The 27837-nt window shown below is 44.5% G+C and overlaps 1 protein-coding gene across 3 annotated transcripts in view; it reads right to left on the bottom strand.

The window, feature by feature from the left end:
- The window catches only part of Ets1 (ETS proto-oncogene 1, transcription factor), a 121753-nt gene that overhangs the window by 67772 nt on the left and 26144 nt on the right, over positions 1-27837 (bottom strand). For all 3 annotated transcript variants that reach the window (XM_087560404.1, XM_087560406.1, XM_087560405.1), the window contains exon 3: positions 26193-26337. In XM_087560404.1, coding sequence (XP_087416530.1) covers positions 26193-26337 — 145 coding nt within the window. The remainder of the gene's footprint in view (positions 1-26192; positions 26338-27837) is intronic.

Genomic DNA, 27837 nt, shown 5'->3' with positions numbered 1-27837 from the left:
AGGGGTAGCAGTGTCACTGTGGGCTTATCTCCTAGATTTTCTGAGTTTTCTTGAGTTCCCAAGAACCCAGGATGAAATTAGCACCTGCTAATGAATCCAGGACTTCCACGAAGCCAACAACCACGGACCTAAGTAAGGGAGCTATGAGAGAAAGCCTCATACTGAAAGAGCCACAGAGGATTCGGGGTAGAATCTTAGGGGTCAGGGTAGTCCTTAGGCTGTCGCAGAAGATGACAGGGCATGTCGCACTCAAATGTACAGGGTATTTCTCGGGGTTTCTTTCCTCACATGGACATTTGCTGCAGGAAGGAATTTCCTCCTTAGAAACTTTATCTCCCCCCTACAGGACAACTCTTTTCTGTCCGGCACCTCAGGTGCCTACGAGGTATGTGCTGAAATACGCATGTCTTTCTCCTCCATTTTCATAACACCCTTTGTCATGGAGCTCAATAAATAATTATATGTCATCAATAAGCAGGCAACTTCCTGACATCTCAAATATGAACCCTTACAGAAAAAAAAATAAAACTAATTTGCTAGTTTTCTTTTGCCTAAAACTCAGACAAGGTTGTCCAAAATTTATATTAAAGAGCTAAGCAACTCTTTTTAACCAAAATGAACCTTATCGAATTTTGTTCAAATTAATTCTACTTATTCTGCGCATCCTCCCATCCCCGGAATATTTAAAATGCTGGCAAGGTCACTATATTCTCTTGATCTCTTTTCATCCCCGTTGTCATGCCTGTGGTTGACTGTGGAGAATGGACTTTGGCTCACCGCAGGGCAAGCTAAGTGTTTTCTTGTCAGTCTGGACTTTCTACACAGTGTGCTGCTTAGGTCTCAGACCCGCTCAGAAGCTACCTTGGGACTCTCTCAAACCGACTCTCCATTTCACACACCACTGTAAAGAGCAGAAGTATAGCAGATATATACATACATACATACATACATACATACATACATACATACATACATACGTACGTACGTACATATATGCATACTACTTGCAAGATGAAGAAAATGCATGCAATAGTTTCAAGTTTGCGAGTCTTTAGGAAAAAAAGGGGAAGCGCTGTTCACGCAGAGGTCTGCATCAAACGTTATCCATCTGCTATAAAGGTATCCCCAACATGGAGGAATGAAGGTATGGATGGGACATTAATAGGGATGTGAAGCAGGGTGGGAAGGGGAAAGACAGGTAAAGTCACTGAGCTACCAATGCCTAAAAGCAAGCAGAGGCATGGAGATGTGGCTACCCTCTTATGGAGAGGGAATCATAGTCACTGCATCTATTTGTCTCTCTGTGAGTAGATAATCAAGATGGACGGACAGAAAATTTGGCTAATCCTCAGCCATGGAAACCAAGAAATCCACGGCTCTTGATGGGAATCATGGATGAACACACGTTAGTTTTCATTTCTCTTTCCAGTACAGAAAAACTGAAAAATGATTCATACTGGGAACTTGGTACTAACCAGTAAACACATTTTGAGTACATTCCTGCAATCATCCACAGATATCTTGCTTACATTAAGCGCCTTTCCCTGAGTCCCAGGACAGTTTCATAATGAATTAATAGGAATACCAGTGTTATCGTAATTAACACTGATAACAGAGGAACTGGAACACACGTGCCACTTCAAATCTAGATGGTGTGTGTGTGTGTGTGTGTGTGTGTGTGTGTGTGTGTAGAATCTTACTTCCATGAATATGCAGAGAAATCAATCTGAAAAAATAGCTTCAGTGTGTCTGGTGTATCAGTATATCAGAATAACTACTCATATTGCTTTTTTAAAATATCCCGAGTACCTTCAAATATGGCACCCCTGTAAAACTGACAAATGGGAACCAGCCTCACTTTGCTAAGATCGCACTTCATGATGGCTACTCTGTCATGAAAGCTCAGAGTTGCAAAGTCCAGCTTAAGGGAAATGCAGGCAACCACTGGCTTCCTCCACACCAAGCCTCCGTTTCAGCATGGAATCAGAATGAGGTGGAAAGCAGTCATTGATATACAGCTCTGCTCAACTCTGGGGATTGGCTCCCACACACTCAAACTCCTTTTTCCTTGGAGACAGTAAAGAGAAGAGAAGCAAAGCCCATGTGTATGTCATGCAAGGATGTCCTGCATGTCAAGCTTATGAGGTCACATGTGTTCAAGAGCTTTGGGCTTAGAGTGATAAGGAGAAGAGAGGTAGAAAGAAAGAAGAAACCATCAAGAAGCTCATTCCTAGTGGAAATGCTTTTCATCAGGGATCTGAAACACATGTTCTCCCAGATTGGGAAACCAGCCTGAAAGAGTTCTTCACAAAGGGGCCTTGGGTGGGAAGCACCCCAAGGGACCCATTGGGAGAGGGAGGAGCTGGGTGGGGAGCAGGCAGCTGACTGGTAGGAAAGAACAAAAGGCAGCCAGCTCTAATGTGGCAGGTTCCCAGGAGAGAATCCTTTCCAGGAATTCTAAATAATGTTGAATATGTGTGTGTGTGTGTGTGTGTGTGTATATGTGTATGTGTATGTATATGTATATATGTGTGTGTATATATGTGTGTATGTGTATGTATATGTGTGTATATTATATGTATATATGTGTGTATGCATATGTATATATATGTGTGTGTATATGTATATATGTATGTATGTATATGTATATATGTGTGTATGTATATGTATATATGTGTGTGTATGTATATGTATATATTGTGTATGTATATGTATATATGTGTGTATGTATATGTATATATGTGTGTATGTATATGTATATGTGTGTATGTATATGTATATATATATGTATATGGAGAGAGAGAGAGAGAGAGAGAGAGAGAGAGAGAGAGAAAGACTATAGACTGTAGACACATTTCTTTCAGGAAGTCCACAATACTGAGAGAGACCAAATGGCTGGCAACAGCTATTCCTCATTCAGAAAGGACCCAGCACTCATGTAGATGCCTATGTTTTAGAGTTAATAATGCTTTCTTCCTCGGAGAACTCTTTTAAGTTGAACTGAACTCGGTTGTAGAGGTAAGGACACACTTCCAAAAGATGGCCCAGGTTTCACACACTCAGAACACTCAAGCTTTTTGCCAAGCATAACTTCGGTGTCCTCACGGTGTGGAACAAACTATTAGCCTCCAAGGCACCCAGCAGACAAAGAGGCGGAGTAGTAAGTGACAAGCAAGAGCATGGCTGTGACCTCTGTCACTTCTGGCCACTTATCTTCTGGCCTCAAGAAGCTTCAATTTCTTACCCCGTCAATGGAGAGGAGGAAAGCACTGAGTTCAGAGTTAAGTATGATACAATTTGTGTCCAGTGCACTATTCATATTGTGTCTGACAGGATGAGTAGCCAATAGCTCTCAGCTGTTGTTACCACCTTTACAACTTGGAATTGGTGCTAGAGTAGTAGCATAAACCTGCAGTCCTAGCACATGAGTGATGGAGCTTGGAGGACTGGGGCTGCGGTGTGGGGCTCAAAACCATCTTTAGTGTGAAGGTTAATGTTAATTGTCAATTTGACAGAATCTGGAATGGCCTGGAAAATAGACCTCTGGGTATGCCTCTAAGATATTATCTTGATTTCATTAATCGGGGTAGGGAAGATCTACCCACTGCGGGTGTTGCCATTCCCTGACTTGGTTCATGGACTGTGTGGGTGGAGGAAGGGAGCTGAGCAAAGGGGGCTTAGCGGCCAGGAGCAATCTTCACTCCCTGCATGTGCAGTGATGGGCTGATTCAACATCCAGTTGCCTTGACTTGCCCATCATGATAGACTGCACCTTGAACTCTGAGCAAAAGCAAACCCCTTTCAGCCTTAAGTTGCCTTTTACACACAAACAGGAAAAGAAACTAAGACAGTTGGTTACTTGGCAAAGTTTGAGGATTGCTTGGGCTATAGGAGACCCTGTCTTGCCCCATTCAGCTCCACCCATACCAGAATTGTGACTTTTGATTTAGTGAGCACAAATTTTTCAAAAACGTTAATCCAAATCATCACATCACAAACAGATCAGACCCTGGCATTCCTCTTGGTCTGTGCCTCTTACCATCAGACACAGGAGCAAAGACAATGTTAAGCAAATAAATCGGTCAAATCCTTGATACCGTTCCCTTGTAGATGTAAGACGTGGCTGAGAACTAGCTCACATACTCACAGCTGTACTACCAATTAACAGCAAGGACATGTTCATACCCTCAGGGCTCCTTACAAAACCAGGTCTTCTTGTCTTCAGTGGAAGATGTGATAGCCATGTGATAATTTTGTACAACTTGGAGAAAATCATATCTTCTTAAAGGAGCTGGCCTCAGCATTTATTCTACTTCCTGTTAATGTGGGAATGTATCAAAACTCATTTATAGCCCAGGACAGTGACAGAATTATAGATCTATGTAGCACCCCTGAAAGCCTGGTTTTGCCATCTGGATATACGATGACATTTTACTTGTTGGGGATGGCCACCTGTGTGGGCTAGTTGCCACCAAGGATCCTAGCAAAGGCTACTATACTCTACTCTTTAGGCTGCTATTGTGAACTGCCACTACCCCAAGTCACCCCCACCCCGCCCCAGGCAGCAACACAGATTTTCTATTTAGGGGGCTTCAGCTACATGATTTGCATTCTGGCATTACCATTGCCTGGTGCCCTGCCAACAAGGCTGGCGGTATGGGGCTCAACAACATCACCTCATTTGCCTACTCTAGCTTGGCAAGACCAGGGTCTTATTGTTGGGAAAGCAGAGTTAATTGGTATTTCTAAGGGTGTTTGGTTAACTCACACCACCTTAGCTCCCAGTTGGTAAAAGTGTAGCTTTGCCCTTTCCAAAGCCACAGCAAATGAATGATGGAGAAACACTCCAAAAGGCCACATGGCTGGGTCCTCTGGCTCGCCTTTTCTTTCTCTTCTTTTTCTTTCCAGTGACTTTGGGGAGGTTTGGGCACTGATCCTGCACACACAATACACTTCTTGTTCTGCTTTTCACTGCAGGGCAGCCGTGAATAGCTCTGTCTAAAATTATAAGTAGGGGCAGCCCCAGGCTGCAAGAGATCAGAGCTCTCATGCTGGGCTTCAACAAAGACCCTGCTCTTTCCCAACAATTAGCTGAGCAAAAAAGGACATCTATCTCCCTCTATTAAACCCACCACGTGCCTTCAAGTCAGCCCATTGTAAAGCTAATTAAATAACACGCCTCTCTCCCCATGCAGGTCTCCTGATTAGCTTCTCTCAGCCAGAAACTTCTGCAGGGAACCTAGAGATAGACAATCCAATCTTCTAATTCTCTGAAGCCCCACCCCCACATCACCAATTAGCCACAGCCCTTGAAAAGCCACCCTTATCAATACCAAGGAATCCATTCATGTCCCCATTTCCCTCATAGCTCACCCTCGTCACTCCCAGCTTGACAGCATAGACCAAACTGACATTCTTTCAAAAATAACTTATTCAGGAAGGCAGATGTTTCTAGTACAGTATGGTCTTTGGGGAGCCTCAACCTACATCTCAGTCAATGGAGTGAAGCATTTGGTGAAAAACGTTGACAGCCAAAGGCAGACGCAATCAAGGAATCTTGGGTAGCTGTCCCTTTCTACAGGGTGGCCTTGGACCTATGTAAAAGACAAGCGCAGCCTTCTGGGAAAGGCAGTCCTTACTCAGGAGAGCTGGGATACAAAGAAATATTGCCACCAGCTCTTGTTAAGCATATGTAGAAACAAATGCAGCACTCTAAGATTCTCTACTGCCAGAAAGCTAAGATCCAAGTGAAGGCTCAAATGTGGTCCCATTTTCCTTTCAATCTCATTTCTCCCTCCTTCTCACAGAGGGCCCTTGCTCTCTAGCTACCAACTCTGAACTTTTTGGAATCTAGGATTATATGCTTTTATGTACTTTTAGAAGTTTTAGTCTAGCTTCCCCACTGTGCTAACTAGATTGAGCAGCAAACATTTCCTTCCGGATTTGATTTCTAAGTCTTCCTTACTGAAATCAGTTGCTTCCTATGCTGGGCTCTGAAGACAAGCAGCCTCCAAGTGTGTACATGCAGGTTTCTGATGGAGTAATTGTTAGATTATTGAAGATAATCCAATAGATGAATGGATGCATGGATGCATGGACGGATTGATGGATGGATGGATGGATGGATGGATGGATGGATGGATGGATGGATGGATGGACAGATGGATGGATGGATGGATGGATGGATGGATGGATGGATAGACTAATGAGTGGGTGTGTAGGTGGGTGAGTAGGTGGGTGAATAGATAGATGGGTAGATGGATGATGGAACTATTTTTTTTTGCATATGGTCTGAGGTGGTTAGTCTACTATTAATTCAACATTACAACAGTTGGTCTTTATGCTTAGAAAGAGGACTAATATTTTACACCATGGTATCCCTACTTGAAATTGTCAGAACTCATTCATTCATTCATTCATTCATTCATTCTCTCTCTTTCTGTGTGTGTGTGTGTGTGTGTGTGTGTGTGTGTGTGTGTGTCCTCCCTCTCTGCTCCCCTCTCTTGGAAGGAGACTAGGATAGTCATGTAGCCCTAGAACTGAATTGTTTCATGCCAGTTTCTGGACTTAAATCTTCCTTCTTGCTTTCTTAGACTCAGAAGAGGGAAAAAAAAAACTTTCCTTCCAACAGTTGGGAGACTGAGGTAAGTAAGGATTGTCAAGAGGTTAATGACAGTGTCAGTGAGATGGCTTAATCACTAAAGGTACTTGCTGCCAAGCCATATGACCTGAGTTTGATTTCCAGGTCCCACACAGTTAAAGGACAGAACCAACTCCCACAAGCTGTCCTCAACCTTCTCACTGTGGCACATATGTACCCTCCCCACGCATAGGCACTAAATAAGGCAAGAGACAAGAGACAGAAATAGCAAGGCCAGTGTAATCTATGGTGTAAGACAATGTCTCAAAATGGAAGGAGAAGGGGGAAGAGACAGAGGAGTGGGACAAGGAGGAGGGGGAGAGAAGAGGAAGGGAGAAAGGGGAGGGAAGGAAGACTACCTGTCAATCTTCTTAGATGTTCCACACAAGTGAGCAGGTGACTGTTTTATAAAGCTATATGCTGTATGTCTCTCAAGAAATAGTTATGGGGTTCAAACTCAGTAGCAGACAAGACATAAGGTAGATTTCTGAACTGTCAAATCCCCAAAATTCAAAAGCAGCCTCAGTAATTAAAGTAGTCTCACCTATAACACATAAGCTTTGCAGCAGAAGTCACTGTCTGGGAGGTCCTTGTATGCCTCTGGGACCATACATAACGGCATGCATGGCCCTTTTCTTTGCTTTCTCCCTAGCATCAGAGCTTCTAAAACTAAATGCTTTCTAACATGTTCCATAGAGTTCTATACATTCTATATAGACAACCATAAGCACTTGGAGAGTAAATAATGATATAATGGTGATGATGATGATGATGATGATGATGATGATGATGATGATGATAATAAATAAGCTTATAACATTGGACCCTAGACTAAGGGGGAAAACACCACCATTTGCTCTGCAATCCTTTATCCTGGCAAGCTTCCCTGGGTACTAAACGGAGTGCCTACTTTGTAATGATCACAATGGATTGGAAGCTTGAGATCAGTGTCTGTCTGGCAATGGGATCTTTTATTACTGCCCTCTATCTTCCCCTCTCAAAGGGTGCCTTAAGGAAAACTAATCCAAGACCTCTTAAACACGTTGAAAACAGGACCATGAATAAGACAAAGACATCTACATCTGCCTATAGATTTGTCTCCTGGAGTTAGGCATGAAAACAGCCACTGGGTATTGAGCCTGGGAAAATCAAACCTCCTAATGTATCAGAGATGTATCAAGTAGTCTGCGAGATACAAACTGTTGACAGCAAAGATAAACAGAAAGCATGGTTGAAAAAGAAGAATTATAAATGAGTGTACATGTACCATTGTATTAATGAAAACAAAATAATATGTGCCTATAATCAATGAAATTTAGTCAAACGGTTTAGAAGTTCAGAAGGAATATATACGTCAAGTCTGTACTATCAGAGTCATTGGATACAGGAACCAAATACATCGGATAACTGTGGTGTCGGCATTTAATTATGTGCATTAGAAATAACTGTTTTCTGAAAATAGCTGAAGTTTTCAGCAATGGTAAAGGGCATATCAGACAAGGCAAGACCTACAAGGGCCAGAGAGATGGCTCAGTGGTTAAGAACACTGACTGCCCTTCCAGAGGTCTTGAGTTCAAATCCCAGCAACCACATGGCGGCTCATAAATCATCTGTAATGAGATCTGATGCCTTCTTCTGCTGTGTCTGAAGACAGACACAGTGTTCTTATATAGAATAAATAAATAAATCTTAAGAAAAGAAGGCTCTCCTTAGGAGGAAGAAGTGCTCAGAATTTGCTAGAAGAGGTAGTGTGCTGACAGTTCTTGTCAATATATTTTAGTTATCAGGTTATTTAAGCAATGCTTCAGATGAAGCTAGCCATATAATTCTCTAAACAGGAGCCCTAACCAGGAAATACTCATTTCATGCTATCTTCAACTCTGATCACTCTAAAGACTTTATGGATCAAACCTTAGTACTAAATAGAAATAGGCATCTCTCCTTTCCTTTGATTGAAGTCACAGGGACTGTGCCTGCTCTAGCATGGATTTTCCAGCATGGCATTTCCGAGATAGCCAAGAGGAGAAGCATCTCAGCCTCTCCATATGTACTATTTCACACCACAAGTCAAGTGAGTCATCATTTTCCCACCAATAAAAAGTAAATAGGGGAGAAAAGAAGGCTCAGGGTGGCAAACAATGAGATTGGTAATCCACAGTCCCTACCCATCCTCCCTTAGAAATAAACGGAGTTGTCCTTGAGAGGTGGGTACAGTGACGTTCCACAGGATATGTCTGCCGGGGCTCAAGAGTGAACCAAGGGAGGCAAGAGCTCCCAGCTTCAGATTAAGAGAAGCAGAGGGAGGACTCAGATGTCTCCCCATAGGAACTAGGGGTGAGTGGACGCAGACATGAAATAAGTGTGCATCAGAGCTTTGGGGTCTGCTGTGTGACGCTGTGGCGGGAAAACGCTGGAAGAGGAGCAGCCAAAAAAAAAAAAAAAAAAAAAAGCCCTGTTCCTAATTGTTTCGTTCTTGTTTTACAGGCATTTAGAGATTCAGTAGTTAGTGTGCTCCAAGAGAAATTTGATAATGACAGAAAGGAGCTGCAAACACACCAATACTACATTCTGGGGGATGTCCCACCGCTGCTCTAAAGCTGTGCATCCCAATTCTTCCACCAAATCCGTCTGCAAGAAAGAAACTATTTTTTAAAAAAGGAACAACACAGAGAAGGGATTTAGGGGGCAAGTTCACATCCACTACTCATGGACAACTTCATTCTAGGAGACACTTCGACTTTCCTTAGACTCTTTATTCCTTCTCAATGCCCAGATTAAATATATTAGTCATATTAAACCTCTTGCCTGTGACAAACTTTGTAGGTCCAGGATGTTTGTCAGTGACTTCCTTTAAAATTCATCAATGAGCAAACAAGGAAATTGAAGAAGTGCCGATGTGTTTGTATGAAATACCTAAGATTGCCTCCAATAAGATTTACTGGCTGAATCATGAAAAAAGCAACCAGAGGTATTATACTTCAAAAGTATTCTGGCTTCATTGACTCCAAATATACTGGGGGGGGGGGGTGAAATGATATATTGTTTGCTTGGGTTTCACAGGAGGTGAGCCAAGAGCACCAATGGTCCTGTTTAGAGATGTGGAAATAGATGATCATATACAAAGCTAGAGCTGTACACTGTGCCTTCTTCACAAGTCCCTCTCGCCACCAACTTCCTGCTGCCTTGCCCTGTTTACTATGATACTCCATTCCTCAATACTAGGCTATGGATTCAGGCTGGCCTGAGACCTGCTGGAGAACCTGACGAATTACTTTAGCTATATAAAGATCAACTTACTCAGCTGTAAAGTGAAATTAAAAATAACTCCCAGGATTCAGTGTAAAATTCAAATAGGGTGATATATGTAAAATGTTAATGTTAACTATATCTGGCTGGATGTAAATAACATAAATGGTACCTTTTTTTTCAGGCTACATCCCCACAAACATACCTATCCACACAGTTTTGAACTCAAGCATCCTCGAATCCTAAAAATATTTATTGATCAGAAAGAGCGGTCTGCAGGTCATTCAAGACAAATAATAATTCACGTCCTAAATCAAAAGAGCAGTTCATAGACGTAGGTGGGCTATGTATTTAAAAGCTCTGTGCACACATGAATAGCCAGGCAAAGGGGAAATGATAGTGTGAGATGAACAGATTAAGTGTGTGCCTAAAAGATAAAATCTCTCATTTTCACATGGCCCACAGAAATCAATTCAAAACAATCGGAGACTTAAAGGGAGGAACTAAACTAGCACAGATCTGCAGGGAAAAATTGAAATAAGCAAATGTCCATAACGGTATAACTTTCACAGCACACACAAACAGATAAGTTGGGTTACATCAAAAACAAGATCCTTTTTTGTTGTGTGCCACAGGTTGCAACATCAGGAAAGACAGAGCCTGGCTGACATTGTGGGAAGAGACACTTGTAAATTATGTTGCTGGTGAGATATTTGCCTCAAGGCTACTCTACACAGAACTCCTAAAATTCAGTAGTCCAAAAGACAACCCAGTGGAAAAGTGGGTCAAGGATTTGAATAGATCAAGTCCCCACAGAAATTGTACAAGCGTCCAACGGGCACGTTTAAATATGCTCCGTGTTATTCATCTTAAGGAAATGCCAACCAAACCCACAAGGAAGTACTGCTTCCCATTCACCGTGAGGGCTCTAAGCCAAAAGACAGAAATGAGTATTGTTGAGGATACGGGGAAGGTGGAATCCTCCTGTATACCCGATGGTATAAAAGTGGGCAGCCAATATAACTGATCGTCTGGCTATCCCCTAAATGGTTAAACAGAGATGACTGAGAAATTCTACCCCAGGTCTATACCCAAGAGAAATGAAAACATGTTCATGCAAAAATGTGCATATGAACGTTCACAGTAGTATTATTTATAGTAGCCACAAAGTGGAAACTACCCAAATGTCCATCAAAGGTTGGGCAAAAAAAAATTAAAATAAAAAAAAATAGTGTGGCACAGCCATCTAGTAGAAATGTGAATGAGTAGAAAGGAATAAAATATACTCTATAACATGGATAAGCCTCGAGGACATCATGTTAAGGGAAAGAAGCCAGTCACAAAGGGCCACGTAGTGCAGTCCTCCATTTATAGATTGTAGTTAGATTCACAAAAACGGTCATGAAAGCAGCAATGACTGGCCAAGACTCGAAAAGATGAGGAACATGGGATGTTAACCCCTTCAGATGTCTTTTTAAAAGCACTAAGTGTTCTAAACTTCAATCCTGATGTCGGTTACACTCAACTATAGCTGTACTAAAAAATATTCTTAAAACATGTATTTTGCATATAACAAAGCCTCATGGGAAAGTATGGTGGCCTATAGGCAACATGTGTCTTGGGGCTGTCCCAGCTGGGAAATTCCAGGGAATAGTCCAGAACAAAGTCTATCCCTTGGTTAGTATTTAATATTTCATAAAGTTTGCTTTAGGTTTGCCCTCCCCACAAAAAAAAACATGCATTTTAAAGGAGGCATTTGTTATATAACAACGTATATGTAAATAAGCTTACTGCGCACGCACGTGCGTGTGTGCGTGCATGCATGCAAGCTTGTCTTAATTGATTACTTAGAGAAAACCAAAACAACTTCAGTTTTCCAGAGGGGAAGACAAGAGAAATAAAAAGAGAATGGATTTCTCATCATCTAGAAAAATCTTCCCAGTGGGGTCTATGAACATCATCTTAAGACCATTTACTTAACCAAAGTTCAGTGGAAAAAAAAAGTCTAACATTTCCGTGACCTTCTAAACTTCCTAAGTGGCCTAGAGAGAGGCTGCCTGGGGAACTCCAAATGGAACCTAAAAATATTATCTTCTGGCTTTATAAACACCAGGAACACTAATGAAGTGAGGAGCAGCAGACCCGGGAGTGGACTATCTCATTCAGGTTGGGAGGCAGGAGGTGGGGGGTTGGGAGACCGAGCACATCCCTGAAGGTAGGCCAGAGGGCCAAGGGGGCCAGGGAGGTGAAAATTAACACTGGGTAGGGAGAAAAGAATAACAATGATCTAGGATACATAAAGCAGAGCCTCGGTGACCACTATTCTAAACACCAGTAAAACAAGCCCTTTGTGAGTCAGACTGTCCAAGTTTGGAGAGGTGGCTGCACCACAGTCAGTCTGGCTGGACCCCCACTCCCACTTCACTTGGAGGCCACCTGAAGAGTTACACCATGCGCTGGTCTCCCTTCTGTAGCATAAACATTCCCTCCTCCCTAGTGCTCATGTGACATTACCCAGCATGCCCATGTTCTCTATCAGGTCATGTCAAGACCTTGAGGTCTTCCAAGAGAGTCACTTTGCTCTCTAGCCCCAGCACCTCAGGGCAAATCCATGTAAATACATGGGAGAAGAAGGCATTCTCCCACCTCCTTCTTCTACTGGACTGCCCCTGAAGAAGTCAATAAATTCCTTCTGAAGCTACTTTGAGCCAGTTTTCTACACAAAAGAAACAAACAAACAAACAAAAAAAAGCCACACCTGATGAACAGATTTAGATAGGATGGAGTCATTAAAGTGCCAATTTTCTAACCTGGTAATGATGCGCTCACCAAGCGAAACTAGCAGATTGAAAATTAGGCCACAGAAACAGGGAACATACTGTAAGATTAGCTGTCACCCAGGGGTCCATGTGTCACCCAGGTTCTCACAGAAAAACTCAGGGAAACACGTCCATGTGTCAAAGCTCATAAGATTTGACTGGATCGACTTTCTTACTCTTCTTTGATTTGTAAATCATCTTCAAAGAGGTACACTGTATTCACAAGTGGCTATTTTAAAAAGTAAAGCACACAGGCTACATGTGGATGGGAAATCTAATAGGCCAGGCAGAGAACATGGATTGGGTTAGAAACAACCAACCAGAACAGGTTCTCCCGACTCTCTCCTTCAAAACTTCTACTTGAGTTAAAGAGACAGCAAAGGTGGCATTTTCCATCTGCCCACTCTTCCATGGACACTGGGTTTCCCCGCTTGGAAGGCATTAAAGGAATGAATGACCAATGATGGGAAAGATGCGGAAGTTCGTTGCACACCCTTTTTGCCCTACACTCTTAAAACCAACACAACCAGCCTGTGTTTCCTTTTCACCTTGGAAGCAACTGAAGAACAGTAATAAGTGACTTTCCTTGTTGCTTGACAAGTAGTAAGTGATCAGTGATAAGTAATAAGTGACTTTCCTTTGTGTTTGATCTGCTCTTTGTGCCTCAGTTTCCCAAAACCCCCCATCAAGGTTTTAAAATTCACATCTTACAAAATAGAACCAGATAGATAATAGTAAAAACTTATTTCAACTCCTTCTGGAAAACAGTAATTTTTTTTAGTATAGAATAGAGTTTATACAGGGCATGGCAAGGGGAGTTGAGGGGATAGTAGAGACAGAGAAAGTCAGAGGAAGAGAGAGAGAGAGAGAGAGAGAGAGAGAGAGAGAGAGAGAGAGAGAGAGAAGAAGAAGAAGAAGGAGGAGGAGGAGGAGGAGGAGGAGGAGGAGTAGAGACAGCCATGAACATATGGAGAGAGAGGAGGAAGGGAATGGGGAGAGAAGGGACAGAGAGGGAAGAGAGGAAGGGAGCAAGAAGAGTAAGAGCAAAAGGAAAAACAAAAATCTTAAAAGGTATTTGAGAGGAAGAAGCTCACAAACCCCTTTAATAATTTCAAAGTCTGCTATCTTCCTAACATTTAAATTTTTCCCTCCATTTAACATCATCTTTTCCTGATGCTGTTTTTAAGGAGAGTTAATTTTATGCTCATCTTCAAATTTAATTGATATTATTTAGTTCCAGTTTATTGAATACTTGAGCTCAATTTTTGTAAAAAAAAATAAAGTTTTATAAAAAAAATTTTAGGTAAAAGTTACACAAGGGAAGATCTGTAAATATTTAACATCTTATTCTGTATTGTTCTGTAACGAAATACCCCCAAAAGCTAAGTAGTAAAGGAAAGAAAGAGGCTTATTGAGTACCCAGTTCAAAAGCAGGCAGGGCAATCACCAGTATCTACTCTGGTCTGGTGAGGTCCTCACAGGGAATGATGAAACAGCTGGGAGGAGTCTCATGTGACAAGACAGAAAAAGGAATCCAGGGAGCTGTTCTCCATTCAGAGGGACTTTTCAGGAGTTCCAGCACTCCCCTGAGAACAGCACAATTCCTGGTAAAGATCTAATGACTTCACTCTAGAGCCCTCTATAAGCCTCTATAAGTCTCAGCGTCCCAGAAGGGGCCCAGGTTCTAGTCCGTGGAACTTCGTGAACACTCAGAAATCCCATCCAAGGCACAGCAGTGGGTACAGCTTAGACGGCTCCAGACACTAAGGCTGAACATGCCCTCATTGTAGAATGCATACTAGATGCTAAAAACCTAAGAATGGCCTTTCTCCTTACCCGTGTATTTTATTTAAAAAAAAGGGGGGGGGGACTCCTTTAGGTAAGAAAAAATAGAGAGCAAAACAAAAATTTTCCATCTTAAAACCTGTAAGTCAGAAAGGAGTTATGAAAGAGCAGATGGGAAAGCAATTGTTTACTGAGTGGGAAAAAAAACGGAATTCCCCTCCTCCATCACCGCCCCTGTAAGACTGAGAGCTGTAGGCAGCCCTGGGGAATGAGGGGAGTGTGCAAGCCGGAGCCCAGCCCTTCTCTCTGCCTTCCCCCAGCTCTGCTCTCAGACTATCAATTCTATTCTTCAGCTCACTCCAGCTCCCAGCTCCAGAGCCGCAGCCCTCCATCACATTGAGTTTAAAATAAAGAAATGCTTTTCCTAAAGAATTCACACACAAATAATCTCATTAGCCCAGTGTTTGCATTTATACAGCAGACATCTTCTGCCAGGAGGAGAGGCAGAAAAAAAAATCACTACGCTCACTCACGGGGAACAGCTGCAAGGAGAGAAATGGTATTTAATTCATTGTGAAATATTCAACAATGGCTACACTGCACTTTTAAAAGCCTTTTGATAGTAAAACCCACAGGGAACGGCCCATCCTGTGTGCTGAAAAGCAGCTTCCCCACAATTAGGCTCTTTATTCAGGTCTGAACATTCTGTGTAAACTTCAGCACGTGCTACGGACACTGTGGATGGCTTCAAGGGTATAACCTTTCAGAAACTTTGTATACTTTAGTCTTCTTCCAGGACTCTGCTCAGAAAGCTGTGCTGGGGCTAGCCGGGCTGAGGGAGAGTCCAGGGAGAGAGAAGCAAATGGAACTGGGTACTTAGGTGAAAAGGAAGAAAATCCTCTTGACCCCAGCAGAGTCGCAGCAAAGGGAAACCCATTCTCCACACAAGCCTTGCAAATTGCTGGGTTTATCCATGCCCTCAAGTAACCAATGTTGGGGAAGAAGAAAACCCAAGTGGAGATCCAGAAATAATCGGGGACAGTGGCTCATTTCGCTGCTCCATCTCTGAGGTTTTCGTGTGTCTCTGGTTTGTAGGAAAGCAAGCTTGCATTGTTTTATCTTGGCAGGATAGGGACACAAGTCACCGAGAAGGAGGTGACAGTGAAGAGTGAATGTAGAAACTATCAGGGCACATAAAATTTATACAGTGATTGAGAGAATGGACCGTAGAGTAAGCAAATTCAGCTTAACCTCTCTCTCTCTCTCTCTCTCTCTCTCTCTCTCTCTCTCTCTCTCTCTCTCTTTCTCCCCCTCCCTCCTCCTCCTTCCTCTCTCTCTCTCTTTCTCTCTCTCTCTCTCTCTCTCTCTCTCCCTTCCTACAGTTTCTTCTTCCCTCCTTCTCTTCTTCTTCCCATCTTAGAACTACAGTTCAAGTTTTCATCCATGTTCAACTGGAATAATATCTTCCTAGGAGCCCGGCAAAGCAAACGCCATATGTGCCTGAACCTCAAGACCCTGGAGGTATAAAGACCAGCAACTCCCTCTCACACAGCTCTGGCAAAGGCCCAGCAACTCCCTCTCACACAGCTCTGGCAAAGGCATTCTCTGGAGTGATATTATTCCGACTCATTTTACCAGAGAAGAGGAAGGGATTGGCATATCTGATAGGTTTAATCAAGAAGCAAATAAGTCCAGGAATCTGCCAGGACAATCTGAAACCGTGTCAAAAGTCATGGGTCGAACAGACTCTAGTGGTTTTATTGTTCAGGAAAACTTAAAAGTCTGCATTTTCTGTTAAAGGGGCGAGGGGATGATGAAAGGCCTACATTCACCAGGTCCATTTGAAGTAATGAAGCATCCTTTTTGCTCTCCTTACTCTCCCTTGGGCTCTCCAGAACAGTCGACAGGCATATCTGATTCCAGATGCAGCCGCCCACTTTCATTATCAAAGTCTAATATTTGGCCTAGGATCATCAACCAGTCGTAAGTCTTGTTCCACTAGGAACATCTATCTAACATATCAATGAAAGTTGCGAACCCTAAAACAAGAATTAAGAGGTTGAAGTAGTAGGGTCCCGGTAGAGTAATCTAGACTCCATGTAGGGTAATCTCTCTCTAGAGTGGAGAGGTCTGCAAACTACCAGTTGTCTAAGTGAACTTGTAGCAAGAGCCCCTGGTCAGCGCCTTCAAGAAAAGCCAGAGATCAGACATGAGGGCTAGGACTCCAGGAGATGGTGTCTAGGCAGAGGCAGTGGACTGGGATTGTGTCACACCCAACAGATCTCCTGACACTGTTGCTGCTATATATTCTGACAGAGTGGGGAGAATGATCTAGACATTACTGCCACTGCACTTTCTCCCACTGTATAAGGGGAAGGTGGTGAGCTCAATCTATGACCCACTAGAGAGTAGAGAAGCTGACTCAAGATATATCCTGTGTAGCACAAAATAAAGCAGAAAGATGTGTCTGGACACTGGGCATGGCCATGATTCTTATCTCCAAGACAATGGGATGGAAACAGCTTCCAGATTTAAATGCAATCTCTGGGGATCGGCCAGAGAGCAGTGGAAGGGATTTGGAGGAAGGAAGTTGACAGCAGCAAATTCAGTGCTGTAAAACAAGATATACCTATCTGCTTCTGTGGGGCACAATGGAACCTCTTCCCCTTACTTTAAAAGATCCTAACTCCTCTGCAGGTCCAGGCCGTGCTGAGAAGCAGGAGAACGCGAAATTCTTGCGTGTAATAAAACTCATTTCTGACCCCCCCCCCAAAAAAAAAAAAACCTGTGAAAGCAGGTCTAAGACTTGGTAGAAGGTCTTCAGGGTTGCAGGAGATCCAGTAAAAGACCTGGGAAGTTAGGACCTGGTTCTATAGCTGTTTAAATCATGGATGTTTCTGTTTCCCAAGCACCATCTGACAAGGTCTTCAAGGAAGGGGTCCCGACTTGCAAAGCCAGTTGTCTGCTTTGGAGGCTGAGGTTTAAATCCCACCTGAAAGGATGAGTGGAGGTTGTGGAAATTTGTCTTATTTAGAGGCAAGAGTCCACAAAGGCCACATGTAAGTCTTAATACGATTTTTTTCAGGAATAGGAAGGCCAATCCCTATAAAAACACGCAGTGATGCAGAGAAGAGAGAGCCAGCCCTCCAGACAGTGAGATAGGGCAGGGTCTGAACTGAAAGGCAGAGGCCATGCACAGGGGCAAGTTCTGGGGGCCGAAGGCTGCCCACACATCAGGGAGAGGTGCTCTCTCCCATAGTGCAATTAGGCCTCCTGTTTGACCCCTGACTTCTGCCCCATGGGGTATTTACAGTCTCTGGACAAGCAGCTAGGGACCAAATGAAAGAAGATAGACTCTGAAGTAGGGAAAAGACTAGAACCAGAGAACTGAAAGGGAGAGAAATGGAGAGAAGGTAGGAGAGGGGAGAAAAGGAGGGATGGAGGGAGGGAGGCAGGCAAAGGAGCAGCTTTCCTAACAGCAAGGACTCTGCCGGCAGGGAGTGGTGCCCTCGCTTAACCCCCAACCTCCACCCCCAGCCTCTTACAATCCAAATCTAAGTTCAGAATCTCATCTGTTCCAACCGTCTATTTCTTAAGCAGATGTGCCACCACAAACCAAGGGGACAGCAGGCAGGTTAGGCAGGCCAGGCCTCTCCCCTCCCAGAGTCAGCAGTTGCAAGCCCCACTTGGGGCAGGCGGCTGGGGCACTGCCTGGCTGGCAGTGCCGGGGTTAACCCGGCAGCCCTGCGGAGCAAAGATTTCTGTTTTATTTCAGCGGGGGAAGTGTGTGCTGCCCGATTAGCTGGATGGTTTCCTCTTTTCCCATAACCTCCAGACCCCCACGGCCCAAGTGTTTACTCTCTGAAATAAAAAATCTGCTGGTGTTTTTCTTTTTGTGTGCTCGTGTATTTTGGGAGGATTGCAGAGGAGGAAGGCGGGGTCGGGGTGAGGGACCAGCCTGGGGGAAGGGAGGGCGCAGCCTCCAGCTGCAGAAGCTGCAGCTCAAGAAAGCAACTTCTTAACGAGGGAGCTGGTCTCTTACTCTGGCGGCTATAAACACACTGAACATCTGGAGGCCAAGAGTCTCTCCCGGCCAGACGTGAGCACCACAGGCTGTCCCTGCCCCGCCGTCCCCACCCCCTCGGCTCTCACACCCCCTCTCAACTCAGCTCAGCTCCAGCCCTCTCACATCATCCACCCACCCGACCATTTCCATTCACAGAGATCCGCAGCGCCGGCTAACAGCCGGCCCGCGGGAGCCCAGAGGAGCCGAGCAGGCGACGCCAGCCAACTGTGGCCACCCCGCCCCCGCCCCTGTTCCAGAAGAGGGGGTCAAACTTCTAGAATCCAATAAGAACTTGGTGCCCCCGGGGACCTTTTCCCAACTCGGACTAAATATTTGCGGTTTGAAGAAGAGAACTCTCCCCTCCCCGCCCCCGCCCCTGCCCCCAACTCTCCAGAGCCTCCTGGGAGTTGCAGTGCAATGCTGTTACTTCCTTGACTTTTTGAGAAACAAGGAATTTATCTATCAGGTGGTTGGGTCTGCAGAAGGCTTGCGTGCTGATTGTCACTGTACTTGTCCTGCTGAGATGAGGCGGGCTCTTTCTGCACCTGGGTCTCCTTCCAGCACCTGAAGGGATTCATTCTCTCTCACACAGTCAAACCAAGGTCCTCCACCTTCCCTTGCAGCTCTCCAGTGAGTCCCAACCCCAAACCGCCTTGAGCTCTTCTTCCCAGGTGCCCCTCTCATTTTACAGGTGAAATGAGTTATAGTGCGCGTAATGTTGGCAAGTGTGAGAAACGTGTTAGATGTGATAGGGAGAGGGGAGAGGGAGGGGGAGGAAAAAGAGAGCGGGAGAGCAGGATGTGCCTTCGGCAATGAGAAAGTCGTCAAGAGTCATTAGATCAGAGTCAGGCAGCTTCTTTCTCTGGCTCCTTTAAATCCATCCTTGGACTGCGCTGTTTGGGAAAGGTGGCATTTATTTGCTATAGGACATGACCTTTTATGTCTTATACTATGGAACCAACGTAAGAACTCAAAAATAAGGGTAGGGACCTGCCTGTTAAAGACCGGAAACCCAAGAAACTTGTTAAAAAACGCCAGGGCATGATGCTGTGTTCTTGTGCCCCCCCCCCGCCTCTCTCTCTGACACAGTTCTATTTAGAGTCAAACCCTTACACAAAAGGTTCAAGGAATCTGAATGTTAAATAGCGCACACTCAAAAGTTTCAAGGAGGCAGGAGACTAACAGAAGAGGTGTAGAACCCTGGTCTATAGGCAGCAGCCACCCACAGCTGGCCAGAGGGGCCACCTTCCCTTGCAGAGAAAGGCTCAGGTACACAGATACCTTGATATCCAAAAAACACAGGGTAAATGCAAACATTGAATCGACTGTGGTAAGTGGATTTGGGCTTACCTATGCCCTCTTATTCCAGTATGTACTTAAAGGCCCTCAGAGATGTAATGGGGTAGGTGTGTGAAAAGATTGTTCAGCCTCAAGTGTCCTGGAAACCTTCCTCTAGGGACCTCCCAGGGGCAGTTAGGCCTGGTCTTCTGTGAAAGATGAACGTTGAGACAGGACTGTAGTAGATAGCGTTTTCTGAGATAGCATAGCTGCCAAACCAGAGTCAGAGGAACCCAAGCTGCCCATCTCCCTTAGTGGTCAGACCCTATACAGAAAAGACAATTCTCTAGAATTAGGCTACATAGCCTGTTCCAGGCCAGCCAGGACTACATATAGACTGTTTCAAAAATAAGTAAATACTATAATAATAATAATAATAATAATAATAATAACAACAACAACAGATTAGTTATAAGGAACTGCCTTTTCAAAGTTTAGACTGTACCACATTGAGTTGGGAAAGCAAGAACATTCAATAAGATGTTGAGAATGGGGGCCCCTGAGAGGCTCCTCATTCAACTCACTGTAGACTACCGTAAGTCTTCTCTGACAGAAAGAGCCAAGCATTCTGTCTGGAACAGATTAGTCCAATATTGTAATATCCAACGTTATAACATCCAGGATACTCACAGGTTCACAGGCTTAGGATTGTTTTGAAGAACAAAGAACCTTTTTGCAAAAAAAAAAAAAAAAAGTGTTCTCAGAAAAGAAAAACGTGTCCTGAAGAAAGACGTGCAGCAGATGAGTTTGAAACTCGGGTTTTTAAGCCCTATGGCCATCCGACACAGTCAGCTGTAAGAACAAACCTGCTGTGAGCATAAACATTTCCAGGCAAGGTGAGTCTCCATTGAAGCCTTGCTGGCCTGTCTTCAACACTCTCAACACTTGAAAGCCAAACTGGAGGCTCTTGCTTTCCCGCTGACACATCCCACCTGGCTGTCCATGGCCCTTTCCAAACACTGCCCAGGTTTGATCCCTCCCAGCCGCTGGGCCAGATGACAAAGCCCTAGGAGAGACCATGAACCTGGCCTCTCAACATGTCTCCCACATGAACTTCTAAAGTTTATTTGGGAAAGACATTCTTCAATTCCACCATTCTATTAGTAAATTTGCTTTAGAAACTTTAAGTAGTGAAATCGAAGTCACCCCCTAATATTGCCAAGCCTGTGTCATACATAAGTGCAGTATTTCATATGGAAACCATTTGCTCTATCACAAAAAGTGTACACTCCCCTCTCACACAAATTTCTTTTTTTAAAAAGTTGCACGCAGGCAAGGACTGTGTCTTCTCTTTCCCCATCTGTCTTTAGGGCCCACCGTGTGCCACTACGGGGGTCAAATGAGTTCAACCAATCAGTGGGTCACTTTCTGACTCAACCCTTAGACATTTTTGGATTTCCAAAACGTACTTCACAGAGCAATGAGTCAAAAGGCACTTGAGGGCAATGATTTACAACAGCAAGCATGCACATCATGTTTACTGTATGCGGACATGCCTCAAGCTTCACAGATATGAACTGAGTGGCTCTCAGAGTGTGATTTCTGGACTTCTAGCAGCAGTAACAGGGGCAGCTCCTGGAAATGTATTAGGGAAAAAAAAAAGAAACAAGAAAATATTCCTCAACCCTAACTCTGGAGCAGAGTCTTAAAGCCTGTGCTTTAGCGAATTCTGGGGTTTCTAGTCCAATGAATCCAGACCAAGAGTTAAATTTTTCCTCCTCCTCCCCTCCTCCTCTTCCTCCGCCTCCTCCTTTTCCTCCTCCTCCTCTTCTTCCTCCTCTTTTTCCTTCTCCTCCTCTTTCTCTTCCTCCTCCTCCTTCTCTTCTTCCTCTTCCTCCTCCTTTCCCTCCTCCTTCTCCTCCTCCCCCACCTCCTCCTTGGGCTACTGCTGCTACCGCCACTCCGGCCACTTCCTGGGGAACAAGCTTTGAAAATCTCTCTGGTATATGAAGAAACTGAAGAATTGTGATCAACTTGCCCAAGGATCTACTACAAACCCAAATAATCCCCTTTAAGATACTGGGTTCCTCACTCTTGACCATCTCTACATTCTTTTCCAAACCATTGGGAAGTGGCAGGATTCTGTGTATGGAGTAAATAAAGGTTCTACCACACTCAGACACCAAAATATACCAAACTGCACCGCACAAGGAGAAAAGCAACGCCTGGTAGGTCAAACGAAGGAGCGCAGCAATGAGAGTGAAATTCTTTCTCCCCTATGCTCCGAGGCTTTGCTCTGCCTCCCAGCTTAAGCCGTTATTTGACATGGTTGTGTATTGATCAAAATGCCACTGTTAAAAATCAAGATGACTCAACCAATCCATCCCGGCACTTGAAAAATACCACCTGAAATGAAGACCAAGAGAAAAAAAAAAAAGATGCCCTTCTGGAAGGAGACCAGAGCACTGTGTTTTCTGATACAGGCTTTGATCATCAGTCACGATGACCCTAAGCAGGAGGCTGAGATCACATGTGGACGCTGGCAGCTATGGCTAAACTGTGGTCATGTTGTCTCCATGTGGAGTGGGGCCTCTGGTTTCTGACTTCTGATTCCCAGTAGAAGACAAGCTTTGCCTGACTCTAGGCAGGAGCGGGTTCCATTTCCAGACTTCCTGTTTTATCTGAGAATGGCTTGTATCAGCCCTGTCGCTTCTCTACAGGGCGGGCAGGAACTAGCTCTAACGCCTCACGACAGCAACATTTTAGAGACAGGGAGCAGAAACCTGACATGCACAATCATTCTTGTTATGGTGACGATGGAGAGGTGCTGAAGTTGAGGGACAGAGGAGAGGAAAGGAACAGAAAAGAGGCAGGGTCAGTGGGCTACACTCCAGGCAGACTATAAACAGTAACAGACATTACAGCCCTGGCTTGTGTAAGGCGCTCCATTGATTCACAAGATTCCCTGACAGAAGGATGACGAGAAGCTGAAACAGAAAGGGCCCATTCATTCATGCAGAACACCAGCCCTCGGCCCCTATTGGCTCTCCATAATGGCTCTGGGCTGATAGCAAGGAGGGGGCCATCGGGAGGGAGGAGGAGGTAAAAATGAAAGAAAATGATGACTGCAAGATCGCTGTGGAGCAATGTACAGCTGCACAGGCAATTGCATGCAAATGTGACTTCCCTTTTTAGCTGTAGTGAACGTCCTCAGAATGGCGTGTTTTTCTCTTTCACGCCATTTCTCCTCTCTTCCGGCCCTTGTCATTTTCCGGGCTCCCTGCTTCTTTGTCCCATTGTCACTCATCCTTCATCGTCTTTTCCCAACACCATCTCTACCTCTACAAGCACCCATCTCCATTTTCTGTCAGTTCTACACATCTCAACGTTCCTCCTCTGTTCCTCTTAGCTTTCCTAGTTCCTGAGTCTCCCTTCCCCTGTTGGCTGGGCTTTCACTATTTAAGCCTTAGCTTTATTTTCTTGGCCTCCCTTCTTCCATTCCTGTTCTCCTCCTCAGTCTCTCCCTCCGTAAATGAATGGGAACAATACTCTGATGAAGGCCACTATGGGGGGAGCGTGGCGTTCATGGTTGGCCCCTCCTGTCAGTATTCCAGTCACTGGCAGATGTGTAATCCTTGGAAAAGAAGTCCATTCATCCTTTCTGAGAGCACAGACGTGAGGCAGAGCAGGGGTGGGAAGTAGCCCTGAGTCGGAGGAGGGGAAGGAAACTGAAGTTATAAATAGGATGAAAGAAGATGGGACAGGGAAAAAAAAACAAAACTGGAGTATTTTTTTCTCCCTTTCTTTAATTCAGCATATTTCCACAAAAAAATGTGCCACAGCTGGAGAAATCATTCATTCATCTACATCTTCATCTTCCTCCTTAAAAAACCTACAATAGCCTTCCAAAGGGCGACCCATCACTGAGGAGAACTGGACCACAGCCCAGAAAGAGTTCCTGCAGCTCCTACATCTGGACAGCTCACAAGGCAAAGGACAGACAGGGGAGAGGCTCAAGGTTCTTGCCAGATCTTTCCATCAGAGGGAGCCTGGGGAAGCGGGAGCTGTTCCTTCTATTTGCAAACAGATTCCCACCAACTGGTAGGGAGCCAGACCCCAGGGAAGCAGCCTATCATTCGAACTGCAGTGGCTGGCATATCAGGCCATTCTAAGGATAGTTATTATTCCTACCCCAAAGCCACAAGTCTAGGCAACCCGAGCTTCTGTCTTGGAACCATAAGCTATGGGAAAGGGTACTCCATCAAATGGCTTACAGTGGATCTTTACATCCTAAAGCTAAGAACATCGTGAGTTGTTTTGTGGTTCATGTATTTCACAGCAACTCTCCCTGGCTCTGAAGTCAAAACATTTTAACTTTTCAGAGTTTTGGCAAGAAGAACAATAAGATTATCACCCCTGCTTGCAATGATGGACCCTTCAGTTACGAAAGAGAAAGGCTTTTACCCATGGAAAGTTGGGCCACTCAGTGGTTGGCCATTCCCTCAGTTTTTGCTCCATGTTTGTCCCTGCACTACTTGTGGGTTGAAGGTTTGGGGGTGGGTTGGTACTTCAGTATCTATATTCCCCACTACTAGAAGTCACAAATAGTCACCCCCATAGACTCCCTGGGACCTCCCCCATCCCAGCTCTATGGTACAACCTAGAGATCTGCTCTCCCCACCCCTCACCTCAGAGGTGAAGGGAAGGTGGGAATGGAGGGAGGGCATATGTGAGGGGGGAACCGGGAGGAGGGAAGGCTATGATCAGGATGTAAAGTGAACAAATAAATTAACTGATGTAAAGAATCAAAAATAAATTTAAGAAAGAAAGGCTATGTCTGTTAGGAAGAAAAACATTCTCACCTTGGGTTTATGGGCAAGTATGAGGAGACATTCGAATACAAATGAGATTCAACTTGTAACAAGAGGAGGTGTCATCAGAGTTGCACCCTAAGGCTTGTGGCACTGATGGTATTCCAGAATGGCACAAACCTAGGCATGACTACACGGGTCCTCTGCTTATATAGATGGGATCTCGTTTGTTCACAGTTTTAATGGCTCGATCGTTTCATATCCTCACATCTCCAGTCTTGAAGTCTAACCACTGTAGAGACACATCACCCTCCCAAACCCATCACCCTCTGAGTGCGATGGACACGCAGCTGAAATGTGCGTGATTATGCTTCGGACTGTTTTTAACCCTTGAAGGGACGAAGGTACCACAAAGGAGACGATGGCATAGATGTTACTTCCTCGGCAGATGATTGATGCCAGGCTGTCCCAGGACCTGCGAAGAACCTCTTACCCTGCCCTACCCACTAGAGCACACCCATGCAGGAAGAAGCAGTGTGCTTTGTATCTGCTGTGGGGTGAAGCGTGGGCTACAAAGTACATGTTTGTTTGATTTTCCCCCGCTATTTCACAGGCCACTTGCCATAAGTCAGAAGGACACTGAACGATCACAACAAAGCATTCCACTTAGTTCCCAGAAATTACCCCCAAGTCCATTCGGTTTCTCCTGTGTAATTCTTGTGAATGGCACATTCCGATATGTCGGAGCAATGGCATTTCTCATGCTAAGAATTTGACCGGGCAGAAAATTTGGACAGGTTTGGAGTAGTTTTGCTTATTGTCATCTGTATGTCACATATTTACAGACGCATCACATACATTACATTTTATATACGTCATTATAGCATGGTGTCAAGGACAACTGAATTTCACAGTAGTCCCAAACCCAAGTGTTACGTTTAGTATTTTCTTCAAACACTACTAAGTAAACAAAACCTAATGGGATTCAACCGAAATGGAAGTGAGTCCCTAAGACAGAACAACAGAACTCAGGTAACTGGGGGCTCTGGTTGGTCCTCAGGCAGACACTCAGGGCCCCTGGGGAGTCTCATCCCAGCTCAGGAGAGGGTGGCCTTGTAGCCAGCTAGTCAGGAAGGAGGAAGAGTGGGGGCTGGCACGGGGATGGGGAAGGGGTGTAGGAGAGAGCACAGATGACAGTGGAGAATGAAAGGAGATCCAGGACAAAGGAAAGAAGTTCCATTCGGGAGGGTGGCTAATGCACAGGCCTCTGTTTCCCCAGTTCTCAACGATGATGAGAAACCAACCGTTGACACCACTGAGACCGGAGGCAGCCCTTCTTGGGCCCACTGGGAGAGCCTCACCTTCCTGCTGGACATTATAGTAGCACAAAGTTACTGAGGCACAGACACGGGGCTTTCCATGAGGGAACAATGGCGTATTGCGGGGGTGCACCCCATGGGGGTGCTATTTCAGAGAACATGGCTCTCAGCAGATTTCCCTTGCCCTTCAACTCTCTCCTCATCCACAATATTTGTTTCTCTTCCTACCTGAACCGCAGTGTTCAAGGCCCGTAGGGACTTCCTGAGTGGCTGTCTCATCCCAGAGTGGGTAAAGAGGTCTTTGCTGATGATAACTGGACTGGAAACCGCAGGTCATCCGAGGATCCTCAAAACTGTTGATAGGCCCCTGCCTCTGTGGCCAGTGAAGAGAAAGGGGCACGGATTAAGAGAAAAACCTCTACATTTCAACCCTGTTGTAAGTATGACGTCACACCACCTAATCCCAGCTATGCAGGAACGGTCTACCAGCCAGAACCTACCGTCCATCCCCACACACTTTGCCCTCCAACTTTTCAGGGAATGAGAGGAACTTATCTAGACTATGACTTCATTTATTTCTATCCATACCTTCACATATTTGGGAAGCAGCTTTTATGACCTTCAAAAATATTCACAGTGAACAGCTGGGCAGAAATTTGACCATCTCAGACTTAACACAGTCTGGGCTTTTTCTACCAGCATTGTCTCCCTCTATAAAAACATCATAAAAGAATATTTTTACAGGACAGCCCAATGTCATAGAATAGGTGGTTACTGCCATTGGTAAAGGGCGGGGAATGGGATGGACCTATACCATAAAATCCATTTCGTTTGTCGTTAATTGGTAGGGGTGAGTTTTGATGACATAAGTTGCTGAGTAAGAACTATTTCCTGTACTGTTTGGAGATTTGTGCCACCTCCTTATTAGCTTTATTAGAGTCACAAAATATACAGTGTGAGAAAACCAAAAATTGCTATGTGGAAAACCACATTTCACAGATTTAAAAGTCTTATTCCTTGAAGGCAAATGGATTCAAACTGAAACCCGGGCTCTGCCACTTACTCATATGGGAATTCAGGTCTTCTCCTTAATATAAACATTAGCTTATCCTTTAATAAAATGGAAAGAATAAACCAAACTCATAATGTAGGAGAGCTGAGCGACTAGAGGGATTGCTGTGTGGCTAAGAGCACTTGTTGCTCTTCCAAAGAACCTGAGTTCAAGTTCCAGCCCCACCCCCAGAACCCCGCATAACCATCTGTAATTCCAGTGTCAGGGGATCCAATGCCCCTTCCTTCTGGCCTTCTTGGGTACTAGGCACTCACATGGTGCATAGAAATGCATTCAATCAAAACACCCATGCGCATAAAATAAAAATGAAAATTTAAAGTTGTGTAAGAAAATTACATATAAAGCAAAATTAAATGTAAAACATCGTGAATAAAATCATGCACTGATAAAAATGTATGTCACAAGTACTCTGTGCAAAACTCTGTCATTAGTACAAGGTAGATACTATATTAACATACGAAACAGCTGGGCATGGTGCACAGGCCGATAGCACCAGCCATTCAGGAGGCCGGAGGAGGAGAACATGGAGTTCAAGGTCTGTATGAGCTCTAGTAGGCTGGGGTAGAGGCATGGCTGCCTGGCTTGCAGCAAGTTCAAATAACTAAAGAGATCGTGCCTCGAAATAAAAATTTGAAGTTAAAATGAGTTGTTTGTCAAAAAAGATAATCCCTTTCCACTCTTAAAAAGGAACTGTGAGCTTCCCAAGGATGACGCCAATGGGCATGGCAAACGTGACGAGGGAAGGTCCACGAGGCAAAGAAACTAAGAACTAAGGAAAGCTGGGAGCAGGAGAGGTGGTAT

This window comes from Rattus norvegicus, chromosome 8, assembly GCF_021556685.1.
Source record: "Rattus norvegicus strain SHRSP/BbbUtx chromosome 8, alternate assembly SHRSP_T2T, whole genome shotgun sequence".
Lineage (NCBI taxonomy): Eukaryota > Metazoa > Chordata > Mammalia > Rodentia > Muridae > Rattus > Rattus norvegicus.
This window is presented reverse-complemented; position numbering and strand designations above follow the sequence as displayed.